The sequence below is a fragment of the Gymnoscopelus microlampas genome (genome assembly GCF_963454915.1).
Source record: "Gymnoscopelus microlampas genome assembly, chromosome: 5".
Lineage (NCBI taxonomy): Eukaryota > Metazoa > Chordata > Actinopteri > Myctophiformes > Myctophidae > Gymnoscopelus > Gymnoscopelus microlampas.
Genome location: NC_139942.1, coordinates 48,518,649 through 48,540,160, shown reverse-complemented (window position 1 = coordinate 48,540,160; position 21,512 = coordinate 48,518,649). Strand labels below are relative to the sequence as shown.

The 21,512-nt window shown below is 40.5% G+C and overlaps 2 protein-coding genes across 2 annotated transcripts; one reads left to right on the top strand and one right to left on the bottom strand.

Annotated features, from left to right (window-relative positions):
- Window positions 1-9,373: 9,373 nt before the first annotated feature.
- LOC311045148 (deoxyhypusine synthase-like) lies at window positions 9,374-10,537 on the top strand (the record flags this gene model as incomplete). The annotated part of the gene is made up of 1 exon (XM_084056958.1): window positions 9,374-10,537. One exon carries the CDS (start codon window positions 9,374-9,376, stop codon window positions 10,535-10,537), a length of 1,164 nt encoding a protein of 387 aa, XP_083913084.1.
- A 3,848-nt stretch (window positions 10,538-14,385) lies between these two features.
- LOC311045651 (uncharacterized protein) lies at window positions 14,386-21,295 on the bottom strand. The gene is made up of 3 exons (XM_084057606.1): window positions 20,885-21,295; window positions 18,505-18,693; window positions 14,386-15,671 (listed from the first exon to the last, which is right to left on the bottom strand). The coding sequence occupies exons 1-3, from the start codon at window positions 21,054-21,056 to the stop codon at window positions 14,503-14,505; spliced, it is 1,530 nt and encodes a 509-aa protein (XP_083913732.1). The 5' UTR covers window positions 21,057-21,295; the 3' UTR covers window positions 14,386-14,502.
- Between the last annotated feature and the right edge of the window lie 217 nt (window positions 21,296-21,512).

The following is a 21,512-nucleotide window of genomic DNA, read 5'->3' as shown; positions in this document are numbered from 1 at the left end:
TATCACTGACTCAGAGTCATCAATGATAATTGATGACTGATAATTGCTGACTGATAATCGCCTTTTTATACACCCACTGTAAAATCCTCGCTTCATGGCAAACCTTTGAAACCATAAACCTTCAGAGATGGACAACAGCAACAAGACTATCAGAGTTATATTAATTCACACTAACTTTAATATCTCCTCTCATCAGTGCATGTGTGGACAAGCCGCTAGCGTATGGTGCAAGCAAAACATTCCTATGAATGCTACAATTTCTACTAACTGCAATAAAAAGCAGATTATAATATACAGTATGTATATTTACCTGTTGCATTTATATTATAGATCCAATATAAATAAACAAGTTATGCTTTTAACCACATGAACTTTAGCGTCCGTATTCTGGGGAGAACAAGCTCACAAAACGTCAGGGTGCAACGCGTTGTGAGCTTGTAGATTGGCTATTCTCGCCAGAGATTTGGTGTAGAGGGAAAAAGAAGGGAAACTATAATAGAGCCCTGGGAAGTGGTGTAAAGTAACTAAGTACTGTACTTAAGTACAGTACTTGTAGTAGTTGGAGGTACTTTTACTTTACTGGAGTATTTCCATTTTTTTTTTACTTCTTTTACTCCACTACATCTCAGAGACAAATATTGTACTTGTACAAATATTTTTAAACTATTTTTAAAGTCCCCAAGTAAACTTATTGATTGGTATTTTGTGCTAATATTGTGGTCTGATTTTTGTGTGTGTTTGTTTTGTCATGCAGAATGTATCAGTTTTTGCTGTTCTGTTCTGTTCAAGGTTCAATGCCAACGTTTCTTTTGTGATGCCAAGACACACTTCTAGCAACCATGTTTTGGCCTATAGCAATAAATGTTTATGATTGTGATATAAACATATTGTTCAAAATTCTGAATACCTTTAACCAGTATGATAGCATAGCATCATTGTTATGCTGAGTTCCACACGCTGTACTGGCTGTTAGTATCAATAGGATTGGAAATGTCATTTTTGGGGGTAATTCTTCTGAGTATGTTTTGTTGAGTATTGATACCCTTTAAAGCTTTAGTTATTACCAGTTGGTATTATAATAAGATTATGCGGTTGTTTTAAATACTTTTGTGTCATTGCTGTCCTAATAAATACCCAAAAGAATACATTAATAACCAATGTAATCATTAAGACAAATATAATAGTGTGTTCTAGTGATGCGCGGGTTGACCCGTAACCCGCTGGTCAACCCGCGGCGCGGGTGGGTCAAGTCAGAATTTCGGAGAAAATGATGCGGGCTGAGGGTGAGCGGGTCACGCGCTCTCACACGCAAAAAAAATACAAATAATAACATGCTCTTGTTTTGTCTTTATTCCTAATAAGAATAAGAATAATAACAATAAAACAGTTTGAATACACTTGGGGATTATTTTCTAACCATAATTTTACAGAATAAAAAAAAAATCGCGGGGCGGGTTGAGCCATAGATTTATATATGGGTTCGCGGGGCGGGTTGAGCCATAGATTTATATATGGGTTCGCGGGGCGGGCTGAGGCGGGTTGCGTTCTGTGGCGGGGCGGGGCGGGGCGGGTCATGAAAAAACCCGACCCGCGCCTCACTAGTGTGTTCATTGCTGTTATGCACTTGAGTCCACTTAATGAAAAGTCTCAGAATCTCAGAACGATGGCAAAAGTGGAAAGTACCGTGTGTGACTCAAGTAGTAAGAATGGTTTAGCTGCGTAGTGTAAATGTGATAACAGGATATGATTGAACAACTTTAAATGTCAGATGGCCTGGCCGTTGGGGTGAGCAGAGGGTCATCTGTCTGTACATGCATCTGCATTTGTGGTTTCTGTCCTTTCTGTCCTAATGTTTTAACTACAGGCTTGATGGAATTGCCCCACCAACAGCTTGCAGAGAAATGCTGAGTCAGAAGTAAAAATAATAATAAATAATACATGAAATAAAAATAAATAGGCACCAAGTATGTATTTGTAGCTCATCATCATCATCATTCAAAAGGTACATAAGCTTAAACCTTTTTCAGGCAGCGGCTGTATTTCATTTGACCACTATTGCGACCCCGGGGTCACTAGGCTCAGGCAAAACAATCCTTTACCTTCTGCTTGACATCACTCCCTGTATGAGTTTTATATTTTTTATATGAAAGACATTGCATGCGATTTTCGACCTTAATGAAGAATTATCTCTCTTGTATTTGTAACTTTGGGCTTAATCTCCCTTTCTCCTCAGGTTTATACCTGTGCCCATGTGTAATGCTCGAGATTCGAACCCTGGTCTACCGCGCGGAAAGCCAACATCTTAACCCTTAAGCCAAAGGGATGTCCCTATTGCCTGCGGGATATATTAGATTTTTAGGCCATCAGACTGAGGTTGTGAACCACTCTGTTACACATATATGTTCACCAAAAACTATGGTAATTTCTATACTTTTGAAGTTGTATTGTTGCAATATTCTTCCAGTAAGTTGTAAAGTTGTATAGATGACTGATTGTTATCTCTTCTTTGAGAGTGATGGGACAATATTGGATTGATTACATTTTCGTTGGCTGTATGCCATGGATTGTTTATATGTCCATGTTCATTTTCTTACAGGCCCTTATTGGCCTCAACAGTGGTAATGGGCTAATTGGTGGCACTCTGTGCCTTCTATCAGCTTCATTACTAAAATACAAACTGGTGGATAATCTTGTCAGGCAGAAATGGGCGTGGCCTATGAGTTGCGTCATGAGCCCAGGGGAAAACAATGTTATTGTACGACCTACGGTTCAAGAAGGCCAAAACGTGAAGTGGCCTGTTATAGCGCCACAATGAGGCAGATTTGAAAATGATTTAGCAGAGGTTCTTCCTTGGCCTACTGGGAGTCAGGGCAGGAATTTCAGGGAGGCCATGAAGGCCATGGCGATCGTTGCCCCTCAGTTTGGCCTTGTCCCCTCAAAAAAATGGCGTGCCCTGAGGCCACGGTGGCCTTAATGCCCCAGGTGACTGTGCCCTCTGTCTCTTTCTTGACACCAGTGTCTCTTTCTTGTCAATATGTAAACACCAGTATCTCTTTCTTTCCAGTGTCTTTTGTTGAGATTCTGAATTCTAAAACTCCCCTGAGTCCCCATCTTTAAACCAACCCAGTAACTTTGATTGGTGCAGGGCTGATCATGGATCAGATTGTAAATACCATAATGTATTTATTTCACTGCAGATAGTCTACATGTTAAATGTGAAATCATCCTTAACCCTTAAATGCAATTAATTCTTTCAATGGACTAAAATCTTGTTTTATTTGATGGCCTTCCTGCCCTGGCATTTGGCCTTTGTGCCCTCAAAAAATGGACAACACCAAAGGCCAAGTAGCCTTGCCCCTAAAATGACAAAATTCCAGGCCTGCTGGGAGTGCGTTCAAAGTTTCACGCTGATCGGTCCAGCGCCAGAGATTATTAGCTGACCGGGGAGAAAACATCAGCCTTTGGCCGTCCAGCCCGCCCGAGATACAGTAATACACACGCACGCACGCACGCACGCACGCACGCACGCACACACTCAAACAAGGTTATGTAACTAATGAGATGAGGGCGTGGCTTTTACTGTTTAGGCCAAGTGCCGCGCCCCAACCCTGTTATTATATTACAGTCATCTACTAACAGTATTGGGCATAGCTGGATGTGAACTCAGAAAATAAACCTATAGGAATAAGCATAAGGGACACAGCTGACCCTACCATTCTAGCCTACCCACATGTGAGTGTTCATTTCATTTATAATCAGTTTTATTTATTTTAATAAAATAATGTACCAGTGGTGAAAAGTGCATTTACTTAAGCACTGTACTTAAGTACACTTCTGAGGAATTTTTACTTTACTGGAGTATTTCCCATTTTCAATACTTTTACCTAAACTATTGTACTTTTACTCCACTACAATTATTTGACAGCTTTAGTATGTGTTCTTTCTATTGTATGTACTCTATGGACCCCCTGAGTGTCTTGAATAACGTTTGAATTCAATTGAATAATGCTGCTTTTGTTGTTTGTTAAAAATTGGTTATGTGGTTGATGGTTATGCATTTAAGTAAGTATTAAGAAGTACATTTAATTTATAAAGCATCTTTCGAAACAAAGTTACAAAGTGCTGTACAGTGGCAAGCAATAAAACAATCAAGCAAAACAAGTTTACAACAAGGCACATGAGAGCAATAGCACAACAAGAAATCAAAAAACAAAACAAAAACATTGACCTACACAGGTGGGACAGGTAAGAACTTCATAAGACAAAATACTTCCGAAACAAATGTGTTTTTAACAAGTTCTTAAAACCATCAACTGACTCAGCATGTTTTATCGTCAAAGGCAGAGCGTTCCACAATGTAGGAGCAACCACTGCAAAGGCCCGGTCACCCTTAGTTTTAAGTTTGGTCGCGGGTATATCCAGAAGGCCTTTGTCAGAAGACCTGAGAGATTTACTGATTGTTCTGTGTTTTGTTTTGTCAGAGGTCAAGAACGGGAGTTTACACAGACGGTTAACCCTACCCAGTCTTTCAGTTGAACCTCTCAGTCCAGAACATCATGAATTTGGTCATTCTCATCATTGGGGTCACACTTTTCCCTAAAGGTAGGTGTGTGTGTGTGTGTGTGTGTGTGTGTGTGTGTGTGTGTGTGTGTGTGTGTGTGTGTGTGTGTGTGTGTGTGTGTGTGTGTGTGTGTGTGTGTGTGTGTGTGTGTGTGTGCGTGCGCGTGCGTGTGTATTTATGTCTGAATTTATGTCTGTATTTCTTTCAACCACATTTGTGTCCTGAAACAGACTTCAACCTTGCAACTTCTAACCGAGTTTTGTTTTCCTGCCGAGAAATGCATGCAGCTCTTCACAATAGTTTACCTCTAGACGTTAAACCATCTGATTCTCTCCATTTAAAGTTCATTTTTTTTAAATGTATAAGCATGCATTTCATAGCTACCAAATATTCCTTTTGTCATTCTAGAGCTATTTGCAATTACAATAAATGCACATTTATCGTTTTAAATCTTAATTTTCAAATTCACACTAATAGGGGAATTATGAGTTCATTTCAGTGTGTTGGTTGGTCACACATGTTGTAAACCTACAGTTTTAACTCCACTTAGACATACTGTATAACTATCACTTTCACACTTTGTCACTCCCATGCAAAAATCTAAGCCATGTCATTTAGTTTTGAATCATGACCGTATATATGACATACTCCCATTACAATCATCATGGAACATATGTCAAGTTTCTGTTTTTAACTGTAACCTGTTTTCTTATAGCCTATGCCCTGACATGTGTATGTGATAAAAACGGAGTACCCTGCACATTTGGAATAGGAAAAGAAATAGAATGTCCTGGATCCCAGCAATGTGCTTTATTGGTAGTCATGGTAACTAAAGGTATGTGATAGAGGTATAGACTATAGCTATAGATTTTAAAGTCACCTTCTTGAGCAGATATTCTAGTATGATGACATTATTTGGTTGAAGGTAATATTTTGTTTCGTTTTCAGTTGAAAATCGTTCGGCTGTGGTGAGTACAATGAAGAATTGCATGCCAGCCGATCTGTGCAATACTGGCTCACCAGGCTCAGTGTACTTTGGAAACATCAACACATATGAGAACATCCAGTGCTGTTCCACTGACTTCTGCAATGTTAACTTTACAAGCTATCGTAAGTACCCTATACCTTTATATGGTGTCTTCTAAACTACAGATAAAAACATTTATTAAAAAATGGGAGATCTGGGCACTCAGAGCAGCCTTTATTAAACATGTTAAGCAACATGTTGGTTTGATAATGGCTGCTCCCTCTTTTAACTCTGAGTGCCCGGATCGCCCATTCTTTTATCTGACATCTTATCCCGTCTGATCCAGGACTACCTTTTACTATTTTAACTTTGTTGACTTTTGCGTGTCCGGTGAGCACCTGGTTGTCTCGTTCTCTCTATCTTCTAAACTAAATTTAAATACAATAACCAACGTACAGTATGAAGGACATGCATGTGTCCTTGTTTTCTAAATTAAATGTTTTTTTTATTCTTCATACTTGAACTAAAAACTGGAACAAACTGCAATTAAGCAAATACATCTACGGATGAAAATCCTAGTACACATCTGTAAATAAAACATATTTCTACAAACAGGCAGGCAAACAAAAAACTTGCTAATCATGAAATCTCATCTAAATCAACAAAAAACATACCAAAAAAATGAAATGAAAATGAAAGGCACCAATTAGATAAAAATATATTAGTTGTAACATTTAACTGTCACAAAGAGTCAATCATTCGATCAAAGAAGTAAGAAATGAAATGTTGTGTCCTGTGAGTTCTCAGCAAGTTCAAAATATTTGTATATGTTTTGTTGTACACAGGGTTCAGGGTTTAAGACATCATTTTAAATTATTTGATAAACATATCAAAATGTAAACCTTACAGACACTGAGTACTGGCCGTTTCCCAGTGGTAAGAAGTGCTACACTTGCACAGATCCAGAGAACTGCGGCAACACACAGAAGACTTTGACGTGTATAGACCGCCAGGACCGCTGCATCTCAGGTGAATCAGCTCATGGCTTCAGGCCAGGCTAAATATTTCACTTTCCTCATCTAAGGGCGGATTCACACTGCGGCCTTGGAACCAGCCTCAAGGCTGGTTCAAGGCCGCAGTGTGAATCCGCCCTAAGAAAAATGCTCAATAATATTTTCAGTGTTAAGCACAGACAATAATATGGGTTTTTGTGTTCAAAGTGATGGAACATAATGGAGACCAAAACAAGACCATGATTGGCTGTGCCACACAGAGCATGTGTGGAGATGCTAAATACCTGCTTAACTTGATGCTGAATATTAGCCTGTCCGAGGATTCTACAATAAGCTGCTGTGAAGATGACTTTTGCAACAGTGTCAAACTTATTGATCCTACCAGCACTACTGTCAATCCTACAAGTCCTCCAAACATCGCTCCTCGTAGCACCAGTGCTGTTAGCCTCTTGTTCCAAATGGGACTAGCGATGTTAGCCTCCAGATCTTTCTAAATCAATAGTTCTCACACTTTCAAGTTTTTTTTAGAGCTAAAATCTAAAATGACACAGCTGCTTTCCCGGTTTTAATTGGTTAAAGAATAAAACTATTCAAATGTACTACTTCTTATGTGAGAAAAAATGACTAAATCACTTCCCGAAAAGATCTGCTCAGTTTTAAGTCTGTTGAGCTCTCAGTCAGTTGCTAAATATTGATTGGCTGAAGAGATCGTTCGTCTTATATTATTGGACAAAATTATACATTATGATATTACATTACTTCCAAAATTCAAAATGTTAATTTCTTTAGAATAATAGAGCTGCTCGCAACATGTTCCGTGATCGGCTCTTTATACCAGATCTATGACCTGAGAGTCGTTTATCTGTTAGATTTAATGTATTCAAGGTTCAAGGTCTTTATTAATGTCCCAGAAGGGCAATTAGGTTTACAGCCAGAGTAGTGGTTTAAAACATACAGACAGTACAGGACAACAACAGACATGAAACACCATAGCATAAAACATAAGTCTGGGCGCATCTAGTGCAAGAGATAAAATACAATAAAAGGCTACATTCAGAAATATAAAGTGCCGGCATAAAGTGCTTGTTTCATCCTCATCATCATCTTGTGAACCTATAAGATGTAACTTTCTTGGGTTTTTATTAATGTTCATTGTATTGCATTGTACTAACGCTCACCTAGACTTGTATACTTTTATTGTTTGCACTGTGATACAATTGTCTGTATGTTTATTGCTGTATTATTTCTGTCTACTGGTCACCTGCACATGCAAGGCATGTGAGGTGATCTGTCAGGTCACCTGGCCCAGTGGTTAGCTCAAGGTGTGTTCCTGTTTACTTTCCTTTGTCTGGGGAAGGATGTGAGGCCCAAAATGTCACCCAATACAGCATGGCATTGGTGGCCATTTCATTTTGGCCACAGATCGAAAGCCCATAAATGTGTTTTTGAATTTCCAAAATTATTTATATTAATTATTTTAAGCCTGGAACCAGTCCAAGCCATCCAGGCTCCTGGTGAATAATGACCATACAACATTTGATTCTGCATCAAAAAATATTTGAAAACTGCAAAAAAAGGGTATTTATTAAATATGGTGTATAATATAATTACATATTCTAATATTTTCTGACACAGAATCATTTTTTTATGGTCATGGTTCATGGGTGGCTTGGTTCCAGGCTTACAATAATTTATATAAATATTTTCAGGAATCTCTATGGGACAAAAAGTGTGGGTTTTCTATCTGTGGCACCACAAAATGGCCGCCACATGCTGGCAAAATAAGCAGTTGAAAGGCTTATTAATATAAACTTCCATGCTGTATCTGTTCAGGCTGTGCTGCACACTGACAATTTGTATTAGGCTATGCTATGTTATCGCTGAGAGACTATATCAGATTTCCGCTGGTCCTAAAAAAAAAACTACAAAATTAAACCAACACCAACCAATAGCCACTATTATGCTCAACCTGAACAGCCTAAATTAATTTACTTTGCAAGTACATCTGGGACTTTTACATCATACTTTTTTCTTGCCAGAATGGACATGAATGAATGTAGGCTCGGTCTTACATTGCTCAAGACGAGCAGCCCCATCTGCTGGATGACTGCGAGAAGTACAAATACAAATACTGTATGTACTCTATACAGCTAAATCTAATACAACTAGTTTCCTTTAATTAAATGCATAAATATATCTAAAACATTTTTATAACTCATATTCAATGTCATAATACTTTGCAAACACAGCATACTGTCCAAATATTGTATGCAAAGTACATATTGTTTTACATTCAGTATTCTAATGTATGTATGCATATCATTTTATAAAATCTATCTTTATTTCATCATTTATTTTATTTACTTATTACTATCCATTTTCCATTTTCAGTCATTCCTTTGCATAGTTATATATATAGTCCAATTGTAAATGCTACATATAGCACTACATTTAATAGAATAAATGAATACATGTGTCTGCGGCTAACCTTGCAAACCACTGGATCAATCAGCATGAAATGTAAAGGGCACATTGACACTAGGGCAAGGGAGTACATTCCTGAATATCTTTTACAAATTGTGAATAGTTATTTTTGTGTGAATATTTTACACATTTTGTGAACTCATAATCTCAGATCCAGTGTCCCACCAATCCAAATATGGAGTTGCATACTGACGTCATCAATATGATGTCATCAACATGACATCAGAGGGTAGCAGTCCTATGGTATCCCTCACGCTCATATGTTGTTAACTTCTGGCTACAATGAGAAGGTTCCAACCTCACATTTGAACGATTTCTCCTGATCGCTGACACTCACAAATAGAGGAGATGGCAGATCAAGCTCCACCAATGGCCACAGAGGCGGTCCTTAAACAGAGTGAGGACCTCCCTGAGGACACGCCCAAGATCCGGGGCTATGACTTCAACCAGGGGGTGGACCACCGGGCTCTGCTCCGGTCCTATCTCACCACAGGCTTCCAGGCTAGTAACATGGGCTTGGCCATCGAGCAGATCAACACAATGATAGAGAAGCGCCTGGAGCCGGTGGAGGCGACAGAGGGGAGCGAGTGGACAGCCACCGGCTCCTCCCACCAGACGGGCTGTACCATCTTCCTCGGTTACACCTCCAACCTCATCAGCTCCGGCGTCAGGGAGAGCATCCGCTACCTAGCGGAGCACAAAATGGTGGATGTGATCGTGACCACAGCCGGAGGCATAGAGGAGGATCTGATCAAGTGCCTGGCTGACACGTTCCTTGGAGACTTCGCCCTGCCTGGCAAGGAGCTGCGCCAGAGAGGCATCAACAGGATAGGGAATCTCCTGGTCCCCAATGCCAATTACTGTAAGTTTGAGGACTGGCTGATGCCCATTTTGGACCAGATGGTACTAGAACAGGATACCGAGGGCACCCGTTGGACGCCGTCTAAGATGATCCACCGGTTGGGCAAGGAGATCAACAATCCCGACTCTGTTTACTACTGGGCCTACAAGAATGACATCCCGGTGTTCAGCCCCGCCCTGACAGATGGCTCCCTGGGAGACATGATCTACTTCCACTCCTACAGAAATCCTGGTTTGGTGTTGGACATAGTAGAAGACATCCGTAAATTGAACAGCACAGCAGTGTTTGCCAAACGGACGGGGATGATCATCCTGGGAGGAGGTCTGGTCAAACACCACATAGCCAACGCAAATCTGATGAGAAACGGAGCTGATTATTCAGTGTACGTGAACACAGGTCAGGAATTCGATGGATCCGACTCTGGGGCCAGACCTGATGAGGCTGTGTCCTGGGGCAAGATCAGAATGGACGCCAAGCCCGTTAAGGTTTATGCAGATGCATCTATAGTCTTCCCCCTGCTGGTGGCTGAGACGTTTGCACTTCACGCAGACAAGATTACAGCAAACAAGACAAGGAATTCCACATCGCTGTTGAATGCGTCGCCGCCAACCAGTTGCCATTTACATCCAGACTTTGAGACTTTAAAATAATCTATCCCATTAAGACCTGAGGCCGATTTTACAAATGCCTTATAAATCCTTACAGTGAAAAACGTATTTCTATATCAGTGGTGCTCCAACTTTTTCATGTCAAGGAGTCAAGGACCCCCAACATCATATGTATTTGGCCATGGACCCCAATCACAAAATAGTTTGTTCCAGGGATCCCCAGAAGGAGAAAGAGAAAGATTTGTACAACAGCGTATTTGTGCCATCTAGGTGAAAAATGCAAAAAAAAAAGTTGGAGGGGGGAGGGGCGACAATATTCTGAGATTAATACTCAGAAATTTCTGACTTTATAAACTCATAGATTTGCGAGAATGATCTCGCAAATCTGAGTTTATAAAGTCGGAAATTTGTGTATTTAAGGTGACATGTTCCTTTCACTTTCACTGGATCTAGCCTACCATCACTGCGTCCACTTCTCAATGGGTCTAATCAAATGATACATTGCATTTAGCAAATAGACTTCTCTTGAATTCAATTATTTAATAGAGGAACGCTTTATTCAATGCGTTATGGCTACGCGCTGGATGACTTTTGATACATCAGCCTCTGGTTCTGTGCATTCTGAATCCGTTCCTAATTGGGGAACCTTACATTGTCCAGATTATACAGTATATGGTTAATGTGTTTGTAGGATCCCTCACTCCTATTTGTGAGGGTGGCTAAGTCATTTCTGACCGTGCCACATCAGTATCAGTATTAGGCTGATATGATGTGGCACGGCCATATGAGGAAATGACTACTTTATGTAGCCCTCCCATTCGCCTAGCTTATTCACATTTACTAATGGAAAACCTGGGAGGAACTATAGTAGGACCAAAATGTTTAGCTTGTGAGCCCCCACCCTGAACACACTCAGGGAACTAGAACACATTGAATAGCTGTGACAAATGTAAACCATCATTTATATTCACAGTCAAAGACCACCTGTACTCAGCACTTTAACTATAGAGTGTGTATTTTATTCACCACAACCAAACTCTCATAGTTAAACAAACATTCAACCCAAAAATATCAAAAAGAAAAGAATAAGAAAAATACCCGGGGTTTTAGTCTATGGTACCATCGTCGGTGCACATGTTGGAGCTCATTTGGTTTCACACTTAATCCACAAGATAGTTCAGTTGCTTACTCACAGTCTCCGTCTGTAGTGATGTGAAAGAGGTAATTCACAACCAGAAAACACACAGCCAAGGTCCAGCGTCCTTCTCCCCAACCTGCATGCACATGCGTGTGCACGTGTAGCGTGCGTGCGTGCGTGCGTTCTCCTGCACAGAGTGAACCAGCTATAGTCGCGAAATCGCGGTAAAACGAGCGGTATGAACGTGACTCTCAAACTCACGTTGACATTACTTAAAACAAAAGAAACGCGGACTCTGTTGCAAGTCAGTTGGCACTACTAAACAGTGTTCATTTAAGTGTTCATCTGACAACAGCTAGACTAAACGTAGCCAAACCTGGAAGGTGTTCACTCTCCATACCGACATCTCACCACTCCGACTAGTGGCTTCCGCGTGCGGTTAGGGTTAGGGTTAGGTATAGGGTTCGGTGACTGGTTCACTCTTTCTCCACCGACGTCCACGTTCTCTCTGTCCCCCGACGTACTTCTCACTTAATGTTACACTTATCAAACAATCGAACAGTTTCTCTTGAGTCATATACAGGTATATCTCGTCACAATAGCATGCAGCTCAACTTGAAGCTCTCCCCACACTTTCGTTTCTCCCGGGTTCTCTTCCGCAACAACAACACCAGCCCTCCCCCCGTTTCCTGTCTTAAAGGAGCAGTGCATAATATCACCATCACCATCGAAAACCCACTATCTGGCAGTTTCAAAATAATACTTTGACATAACATGTTCAAAATAAGAAAACGTAAATGACTTAGAATAATGAATAATATATAAACAATGAACATCATTATTATTATTCCTCAGGGGTACAACATTTATATATAGCCTACTACTACTGTAATAAAAAAAAAAAAAAAAAAAAATGCAGCTTCCTCAAAGGCGGTTTAAGTGTTGTTGTTGTTGTTGTTGTTAAAAAATAGTGTTAAATCACTTTATATAGGCTACTGACAGTAATCATTGCTACAGTGTTAAAGTATTATAATCATTTGCATGAAAAAAAAGTTCCATTTAACACCATAAAAGGAATGCACCAAAAGGTCACAGGCAATGCAAATGAAAACTAGAAGTGCTCTAGTGCTCCTCGGAGCTCCTCGGAGTACCACAGGTCTCCGCCAGGTCAGGTAGGTTATTGTGGCCTCCTGGTGGCGCTATAATAGGCCAATGTGTAGAGGGTGCCATTTATCTTAGGCCTTTCACGGCAATCGGACACTGCATTCATGATTTGAGGCATTTTGTTCCAAAAATGTGTTTTGCTAAATTAGACCTGCTGGTGGCGCTATAACAGGCCAATGTGAAAAGGGTGGCATTTCTTTCTCGGCCTAGTGGGAATGTGCGTGTGAAATTTTACGGAAATTGCAAGCTGCGTGCATAATTTGAGGCATTTTGTTCAAAACGGACCAATCCTGCAATCCTTTGGAAGCCAACCTTAGCCAATCAGGATGGAATATGGGAAATCGGACAGTTCCGTGTGATGATCACATGACTATAGAGATACTGTGTACCAATTTGCATGACGTTTGGATACAATCTGTAGGAGTAAGGTCAAAAAATGTGTTTTGCACAAATCGCCCCCCCCTGGTGGCGCTATAACAGGCCCCATGTGAAAACTTTAGGGCGGAGGTTCTGAATTGGCATCCAGGGAGTGTGTTTGCACAGTTTCGCAGCAACCGGGCCAACAGTGCCGGAGATTAAGCTGATAACGGACGCACAGGACACACGGACGGACGGACGGACGGACAGACAGACAGACGGGGTAAAACATACTCTCTCGCCATGCCTTTCGACCTGGCGGAGACAATATAAAAAAAAGAAACTGATCTCATTTTGTCTTTAATGAGTTTATTATATATATTTTTTCAAGTTATATAATGGTATGAGAGTAAAGAAAAGGCTGCACACTCGTAGCCACGATGCAGGATTTATTTGAATGAGAAACCAACTTTTCGACCTCTTCTGCAAGGTCTTAAGCAGGGAATGAAGGTACAATGGTATAAAATATTTAATGAAGTCAAAGGTTTAACACTGAGCATTGGGTGCCTGCCCTTTTGCCTCAAAGTGCCCTTTTCTCTACCCTAGCTAATGCAACACAAGCATTCCATCACGATGAACTGGACACTCAATTCCATTGATTGTTGTTGATGATATAATAATATAGATAACTAGAGGGTCGGGGCGCTGCACGCCCCTCCCCCCTAGCCGCTGCGCGGTGCTTTGTGTTTGTTGGTCTCTATAATATATAAAGCCATAATAGGAGATGTTCCCAATGGAGCTATGCCCAAATATGGAGTGTGTTGTCTGACCTCACTTGGGTCTCGTTGGGCGGTTATATAAAGCCATAATAGGAGATGTTCCCAATGGAGCTATGCCCAAATATGGAGTGTGTTGTCTGACCTCACTTGGGTCTCGTTGGGCGGTGGTCGGCGATGACGCTAAGGAACAACATGGCCGACTGTAATGTTGTGAGTTTGTGTTGGCCGCAATTAATTATGCTGCGAGGGGGCAGATGTGTGCTGAGCAGTATGAAGTGGCCTACAGACTGCGCGTAGTAATTCTGCACGTTGTGGCGTGTCTTGTTAGTGACATTGATATGTTGTTTTTGTGTTTAGTCCCACACAGTGGCAGGTTTTTTTGGGGGGTTTTGGGTTTAGAAATGTATATATAGATAATAACACCTAAAACATTATTGTTCAATACATTAAATTCCTCTGCTTTTCTTTCTATTGCTTGTCTTGGCTTCCTTTAAAAAAACATTTGCTACTGTTCAAGAAATCAACCGATTTTTGTGTATTTTGAACAAAGCATTTTTCACAAACCTCAACTAAAGCTTTTTCCCCTCTGTATGAGTTCTCATGTGTCTTCTCAGATTACTCTTTTGACGAAAGCCATTACCACAAATTGTACAACCAAAGGGTTTTTCCCCTGTATGAATCCTCATGTGTGCCTTCAGATTTTCATTTTGAGCAAAGCTTTTGCCACAAAGTTCACAACTAAATGGTCTTTCCCCTGTATGAGTCCTCACGTGTGCCTTCATCTTTTCACTATGACTATAGGCTTTGCCACAAACTGCACAACTATATGGTTTTTCCCCTGTATGAGTCCTCATGTGTTGCTGCAGAGTACCCATTTGACGACAGCCTTTGCCACAAACCTTACACTTATAGGGCTTTTCCCCAGTATGCGTCCTGATGTGTTGTTTTAGATGACCCAATTGAGCAAAGCCTTTGGCACAAACTGTACAAGTGTAGGGCTTCTCCCCTGTATGAGTCCTAAGGTGTGTTTTTAGATCACATGTTTGACCATAACCTTTGCCACAAAAAGTACAAAAGAAGCGCTTTTCGCCTGTATGAATCCTTGTGTGGGTCTTCAGATTAGCTTTCTGATGGAACATTTTGCCACAAAATGTACAAGTGAAGGGCTTCTCCCCTGTATGAATAATTGCGTGCTTCTTCACACTTCCCCTTTGTTTAAACATCTTGCCACAAACCGTGCAACCAAATTGATTCTCCACAGAATGACTCCTCGTGGAGAGGGTTTGTTTTGATGACTTCAGGTCCTGGGACGGCTTGTTACTCAAAGGCAATTGTTGTCCTTTCAGGGGCATCTTGTGTGATTTCAGTGTGTTTAAAGCTGACAGACCTTTGCTGGTCTCCTCCCAGTCATCGCTGTCTTCAGTGTCGGATTCAGAACAGTGTGAAGAGAGGAGCTGGTCACTCGTTGGTCGTGACGTTCCACAGTCCTCTGCGTCGGCCTGTGTGTTCACGTGTTCAGTTGAGGTGCTGGCTAGCGGCTCTGACTCTCTGGTTTCATCATGATCTCCACCTGTCACCGCTGACCCACCCGCCTCCTCTGTTCTTTGAAGTAGCTCCTCCTGTTCCCCTGTAATCTGTGGCGGCTCTGGTTCCTCCTGGACCAGACTGGGGCTCCTCCTCCTCTCCTCCTGCTGTTCAGGGGAAACCTCCTCTTCACACGCAGGGAGGGGCAGGAAGGCTGTAGACAGAAGATACAGCGAGAGAACCCTGTTAAAGTGTTTGAATTTTAAACGTTTCCATGCTCTGCTTCCTCTGTTTTGTAGTTGTAATCAGTGGTGGAAAAAGTACTCACATTTCTAACTTACGTAAAAGTATCAGTACTCATTATGCAGAATGTCCCATTTCAAGTTTTCAAATGTATAAAAATCATTTCAAATAGCAGATCTACAAGCTCACAATGCCTCGCATCGCAACGCATTGTGAGCTTAGATCGGCTATTTTCAAACGGCCGAAATGTATACAGAGCTGAAGTGATTAATGTATGTTTTCTAATTTACCGAATGTTATCCGAAAACCATCCCTAAATGGTCACCCTAACTTGAATGGTGGCCAATGAGATGGATCAAGTATGATACTACTATTGCCATGGCAGCAAGTCCATCAAATAAAACAATACTTTGTATTAATTTACCTTAATCCATAGTATAACTATCACTGAAATACAAAAACCTAAAAAGCTGTTTATGTCATTATAACAAATTGCCAATTGGCCAGTGAAACAGAACATTGTCTGTCACGCTGGTCCGGCAAGAAAAGAAAACACAGCCCATATATGGCTATACTAATATAGTTCTATAGAACTTTGTCAGAATCATGGTTAACTGTCCAAATTAACTTGGGGCGTATGTAACCCTCCTCAGACAAGGACAGGTATAGCTCTGCTGCATCAAGCTACAGCACGCACGCACACGCACACGCACACGCACACGCACACGCACACGCACACGCAGACATACAGACAGACAGACAGACAGACAGACAGACAGACTTCACAATGCATGGTGAGCTTATTAGCACATCTATTATATTTTTGAAAGGTTTTTACTTTTTTGAATGACTTCTTTATGCTCGGCCTTAATGACATTACCAAAATAGGGACACCAGTTTGAAGGTGGTTAATATGCACTTCAACGTTTCATTTCAGTTCAGTAAGAACCATACGTATTTGTATGTACAGTATTTGACAGAAACAATCAGTACAGTTGTTTCCCTCATGATGACATGACATGTGTCACAGGCTCGGCAGGTTTCTTATCAATGTCACTGTTTAGAACCCTGAGCTGCTCTCTCTTTATCTCTTCTCATGTCCTCAGAGAGCGCAGGGACCACTGCTGGAATGGAAACACTGATAACAAGTCAAACACACTATTTTGCGTGCATAGGGGCTTGCTTACATGAGGGCTTGCCTTGCAGTTTTTTCCATGATAATGCAACATTTTTTTAAACATTACTTCTACTTTCTGGTCATTCTTAACAAACGTCCAACCAAATTAAGCTATAGGGAGAGATTGAAAGTACACTATTAATGGTGGCCTAAGTGATATTTCTTTGTTAAAATAAGTGTTAAATTGCTCTATACTTTGATAATAGTAATATTTGCAGTGGTGTCCCGGTCTCTTTAGCTCTTCAGTAGGCTAAACAAAAACATTGTCAGGTTAGGATACCAATTTCATCCAATCAGGAGAGAACTCATAGGACACAGGATAGTGAAATTGAAAGTGATAGGTGGAAAATGTTTGAATTCTCTCTCCAGACTAGATGAAATTGAAGAACAATCCAATAATAAATCAATACCTATATAGTCCCCTTATTTACTATTCGCTATCTTACATTTTATTGCGTGCAAGATTGTGTGGTTACTGGTTTTGGTATTTAGAATCTATTAAATGGTCTAGATCCAAGGTGTGTTAAGGAGAGGTTAGAGGTTAGAGGAAACCCATACAATGGGTGCACAAGATGCACAAAACCTGGCTTTTACTGTTGAATAAGGAGATTAACCAGATAATGAAAATAACCCATAATCTGACAGAATACTCTATAATACTTCACTTTAAATACAGGAAATATAATTTTATTAAAGGAAATTTGCGATAATCTGCTTATAGCAATAATCAGGTAAACGTAGTTTAAATTGGTTACAACAGCATGGTGTCATGGGATCCAGCGAGGGCGATGTTAGCTCATAATTATCTGATTCTTCTCCTTCTTCATTGTAGGGGCGATTGATGGTGGGCTCAGGGGAGAGTGATGTTTGGGTGGTTGGGGAGTAATATATTTCATCCGGGTCCATGGGGAAATAATGGCCTTTCATCCTGTGGTTCTCCCTGATGATAGGCATTCTCCAGAATGCTGGCCTGCTATGCTTGTAGCGTCACACCACTATACACATCTGTCATCCCTCTCTGCACTCGCCTGTTCTTCCTGTTCTTCTGTGTCTATGACTTCTATTACGCTAGGAGGTGTTCCTGCCGTCTCATTTAACAACTCTATAAACCTCTCTATCCTATCTTCTATCTGTCTCTCTCCCCCTTTCCTTCCATTAAACATACTGTGTGGTTGTTGCTGTGAGGAAAGGGGAAACCCTTTGTCTCTACATCTTATGGTGTAACTCTTACATCAACTCCCTCCTCTACTGCCATTATCCATCCTGAGCTCCTTCTAGTTTGATGTTGTGTGTGCAACGATGGAAACCTATTCCCCTGTGGAAACAGGTGGATAAGGCTCCAGTCCCATGGCGTGTTGTAAGGGGCCTACTGTTTTTTTTTTCTCCCAGGAACAACAGGAGGTTAATTTAGTACACAAGCTGTTTGTTTGTTTACACATGGGTTGTGGCAATTATCAATTCTGGCCACGCCAACACCACCTGAAAATGCATTTTATATGCTATGCTAATTAAAGAGAATGATTTGTGGAGGCTCTGTATAGTTGTGCAGGCTCTGCATACAAGTTGACACTTTGACGAGACAATCGGGCATGCACGTGCACGCACGCACACTGAGTGATTGTTTTACCTGAGAAATTGTTGCCCGATGCCTTCCTTTCTAATAATGTCAACATTGGTCCATCAGCATCGACTGATATTGGAGGGAGTTCCATCTGCTCCTCTTTAATCTGTGGTTCCTCCTCCTGGAGCAGACAGGGGCTCCTCTCCTGCTGTTCAGAGGAGATCTCGTCTTCACACGCAGGAAGGACTGGTACATCTAGGAGGCGAGGGGATGTAAACATCAGTTGAGAACAAGTCAATGTGCTTTTTGATGGATATGATTGATTCCCCTATTTATGGATTTGTTTTCTAATGACCACCAGTGGGCCTGTTCTTGTCTGTCTGTCCATGGCTAATCTCGTATAAACCTCTCAAAATGCCCGCCCGATCTTTTACATTTCAATATTTAAATTTAATTTTGAAATGAAAGCTACATACACATAACCTGATTTTTTCCCCCCTTGAAGCATCTAGAGTGGTTCTCAAACCTTTTCATGCCAAGGACCTCCAAAATGATATGTATTTGGCCATATACAGTACATATCAGTTTGGGGGTCCTTGACATGAAAAAGTTTGAGAACAACTGACATAGCAACATAAGTTTGAAAAAAAAAACCTGTTAGGATTTAGAAGACATTTTGTAAAATCGGAACCTCAGGTCTTAATGGGTTTTGAGGTTAACCACTTGAACCCCAGCATCCCTATTGAGACAGACAGACAGACAGACAGACAGACAGAGAGACACACAGACAGATCAGACAGACACACAGACAGATCAAATCACATTGTTTCAACTTCTATCTATATTCTTGGGAGTTTATTGTACTTGGCATTAGCTGTGAAGGTATTGTAAAGTGTTGCTACAATTGCCCCCATATGCTGTTAAGAACCATGCATGCAGGGAGCAAATGTAACACATTTTGACTTAGGCTTTTGTGGTGGCACGTGGCAGCAGTGGTGGAAAAAGTAATGTGGAAGTACTCTGATACAAGTAAAAGTCTGGAATAAAATTTACTTGAGTAAAAGTACAAAAGTATTGGTATCAAAATGTACTTAAAGTACCAAAAGTAAAAGTAGGCTACTAAAATGTATGAAAATAGCAGATCTACAAGCTCACAACGTGTCGCGATGATGTAATAATTAATGTAATAATTCATATCTGCAAAGTAACTAGTAACTAGTAAGTAAGTTTTCAAATAATTGTAGTGGAGTAAAAGTACAATATTTGCCTCTGATAGCTAGTGGAGTAGAAGTAAAAGTATAGACAATTGGAAATACTCCAGTAAAGTAAAAGTACCTCAAAATTGTACTTAAGTACAGTACTTGATTAAATGTACATACTGTACACCACTGGGTGGCAGAATACCTATATATAAAAGAGAAATGGAGACATAGAAGTGAAGACAGGGGGAAATCATTTGGGAAGTCAGGAAGCCTCCCTCCAGATGTTTCTACTTAAGTCAGCAAGCACTGAGAGTGTCTGGGAAGGCAGCCAGGAAAGATCCCCTAAGAGGCCGAGTGTGAATATGCACACAAATAAGTTGCTACGAATATTGAGACTGATGGACCTTAAGACCTGAGGCAATTCTTAAAAATGTTTTCTAAATCCTAACAGTTTAAAAAAAAAAAAAAAAAAAAAAAAGTTTTCACGATTTTTCAAAAATAGCAGATCTACAAGTTCATAGCGCGGCACTCGGTGCCGCGCTATGAGCTTGTATATCTGCTATTTTTGAATAGCCAAAGAAATCTAAAGTGACACAGATGCGTTCCAGGTCTTAAAGGGTTAAGGTATGTAACATGTCAGAGCAAACACTGATTTCCCAGAAATGAGATGATACTGTATCAACATGTTGTGATGTTGTTTCGTACTTTTGGATGATTGTGAAATATAACGAAAGAACAGAAACTCATGAGGAAGGAGGGGGAACCAAGAGAGGAGAGACACATCTGGTTTTAGTATAAATATAATGACGTGGTTATATTTAGGGAGTATATTCCACTGCGAAGGATCGGACTGAACGGAGAGTAGCTTGTGAGCAATGCCTGCTAACTGCTATGCTGTACCCTGCCTGCACGCAAATAAACAGATGATGATTTGCCTGGACTCTAAAGTGTCTTTCCATCCAGCCATACCCCTGGTGATAGAATATCCTAGTCTACAGGTATCCACTTCACTTTCAATCAATATTATTATGACACTAATGTTGCTTGTACAGAAAAACTTTGACATTAACTTTTAACAAGGAGAAGATATACAAGTTACCTGCATATCATACAAATGTCATCCAAATAGTTAAAGTGAGGATTTTTAAAATGAAATCAAAACAATTGCCCGGGTTCTTCGCAAACTGCTGCTATGAAACCAGTGTTTAACAAACAGTTTAGTATAGCAAAGTGATGGTACCAACCTGCTATTTGTTGTATGATGTCAGGTTTTAAAACAAGACCCAGTATTCGGCACTGGTGTTCAACTTGTTCCACATATTCTGTTAGAATTCTCTCAACAAGTCCAAATATGTCTCCAGCAGCAGCAGAGAGTCGCTCGTCGATCGAGGACTTCAGTGTGTGTAGTAAAGTCATAGTTACACAATGAATTAAATTCAAATGTGGAAGAAATCCTGTTGAAGGCAAGAGTTTTTAGACCTCAGTATGCCTGTGCTATGTTTTCTGATGAACACCACACTAAACAGTGGTGTGACGTCGTCACTCCCAGCTGTGTTCAGCCTACGTGTCAGTAATCACCTTGGGACTTTGAACCTTGAAAGGGTCATGTGACTGATGTTTTGTTTGTTCACTGCCAATGATTGACATAAAAGAGAAATAAAACTACAACTGACATTTAGGGTTGTTTAGTCACTCAAAAATAAAGAAGTCTGTTGTGGAAATGAACAATTTCCTCAGTGAGAGAATGAAGAATTGCCTCTGAATGTCTTTTATGAGATTTATTTGATTCAACAGATGGCAAAAATATAAGGAAAAGATTATATGAAAATGACATAGAGTATTGCAATGAAAATGAGAATATAAGTATAAAAG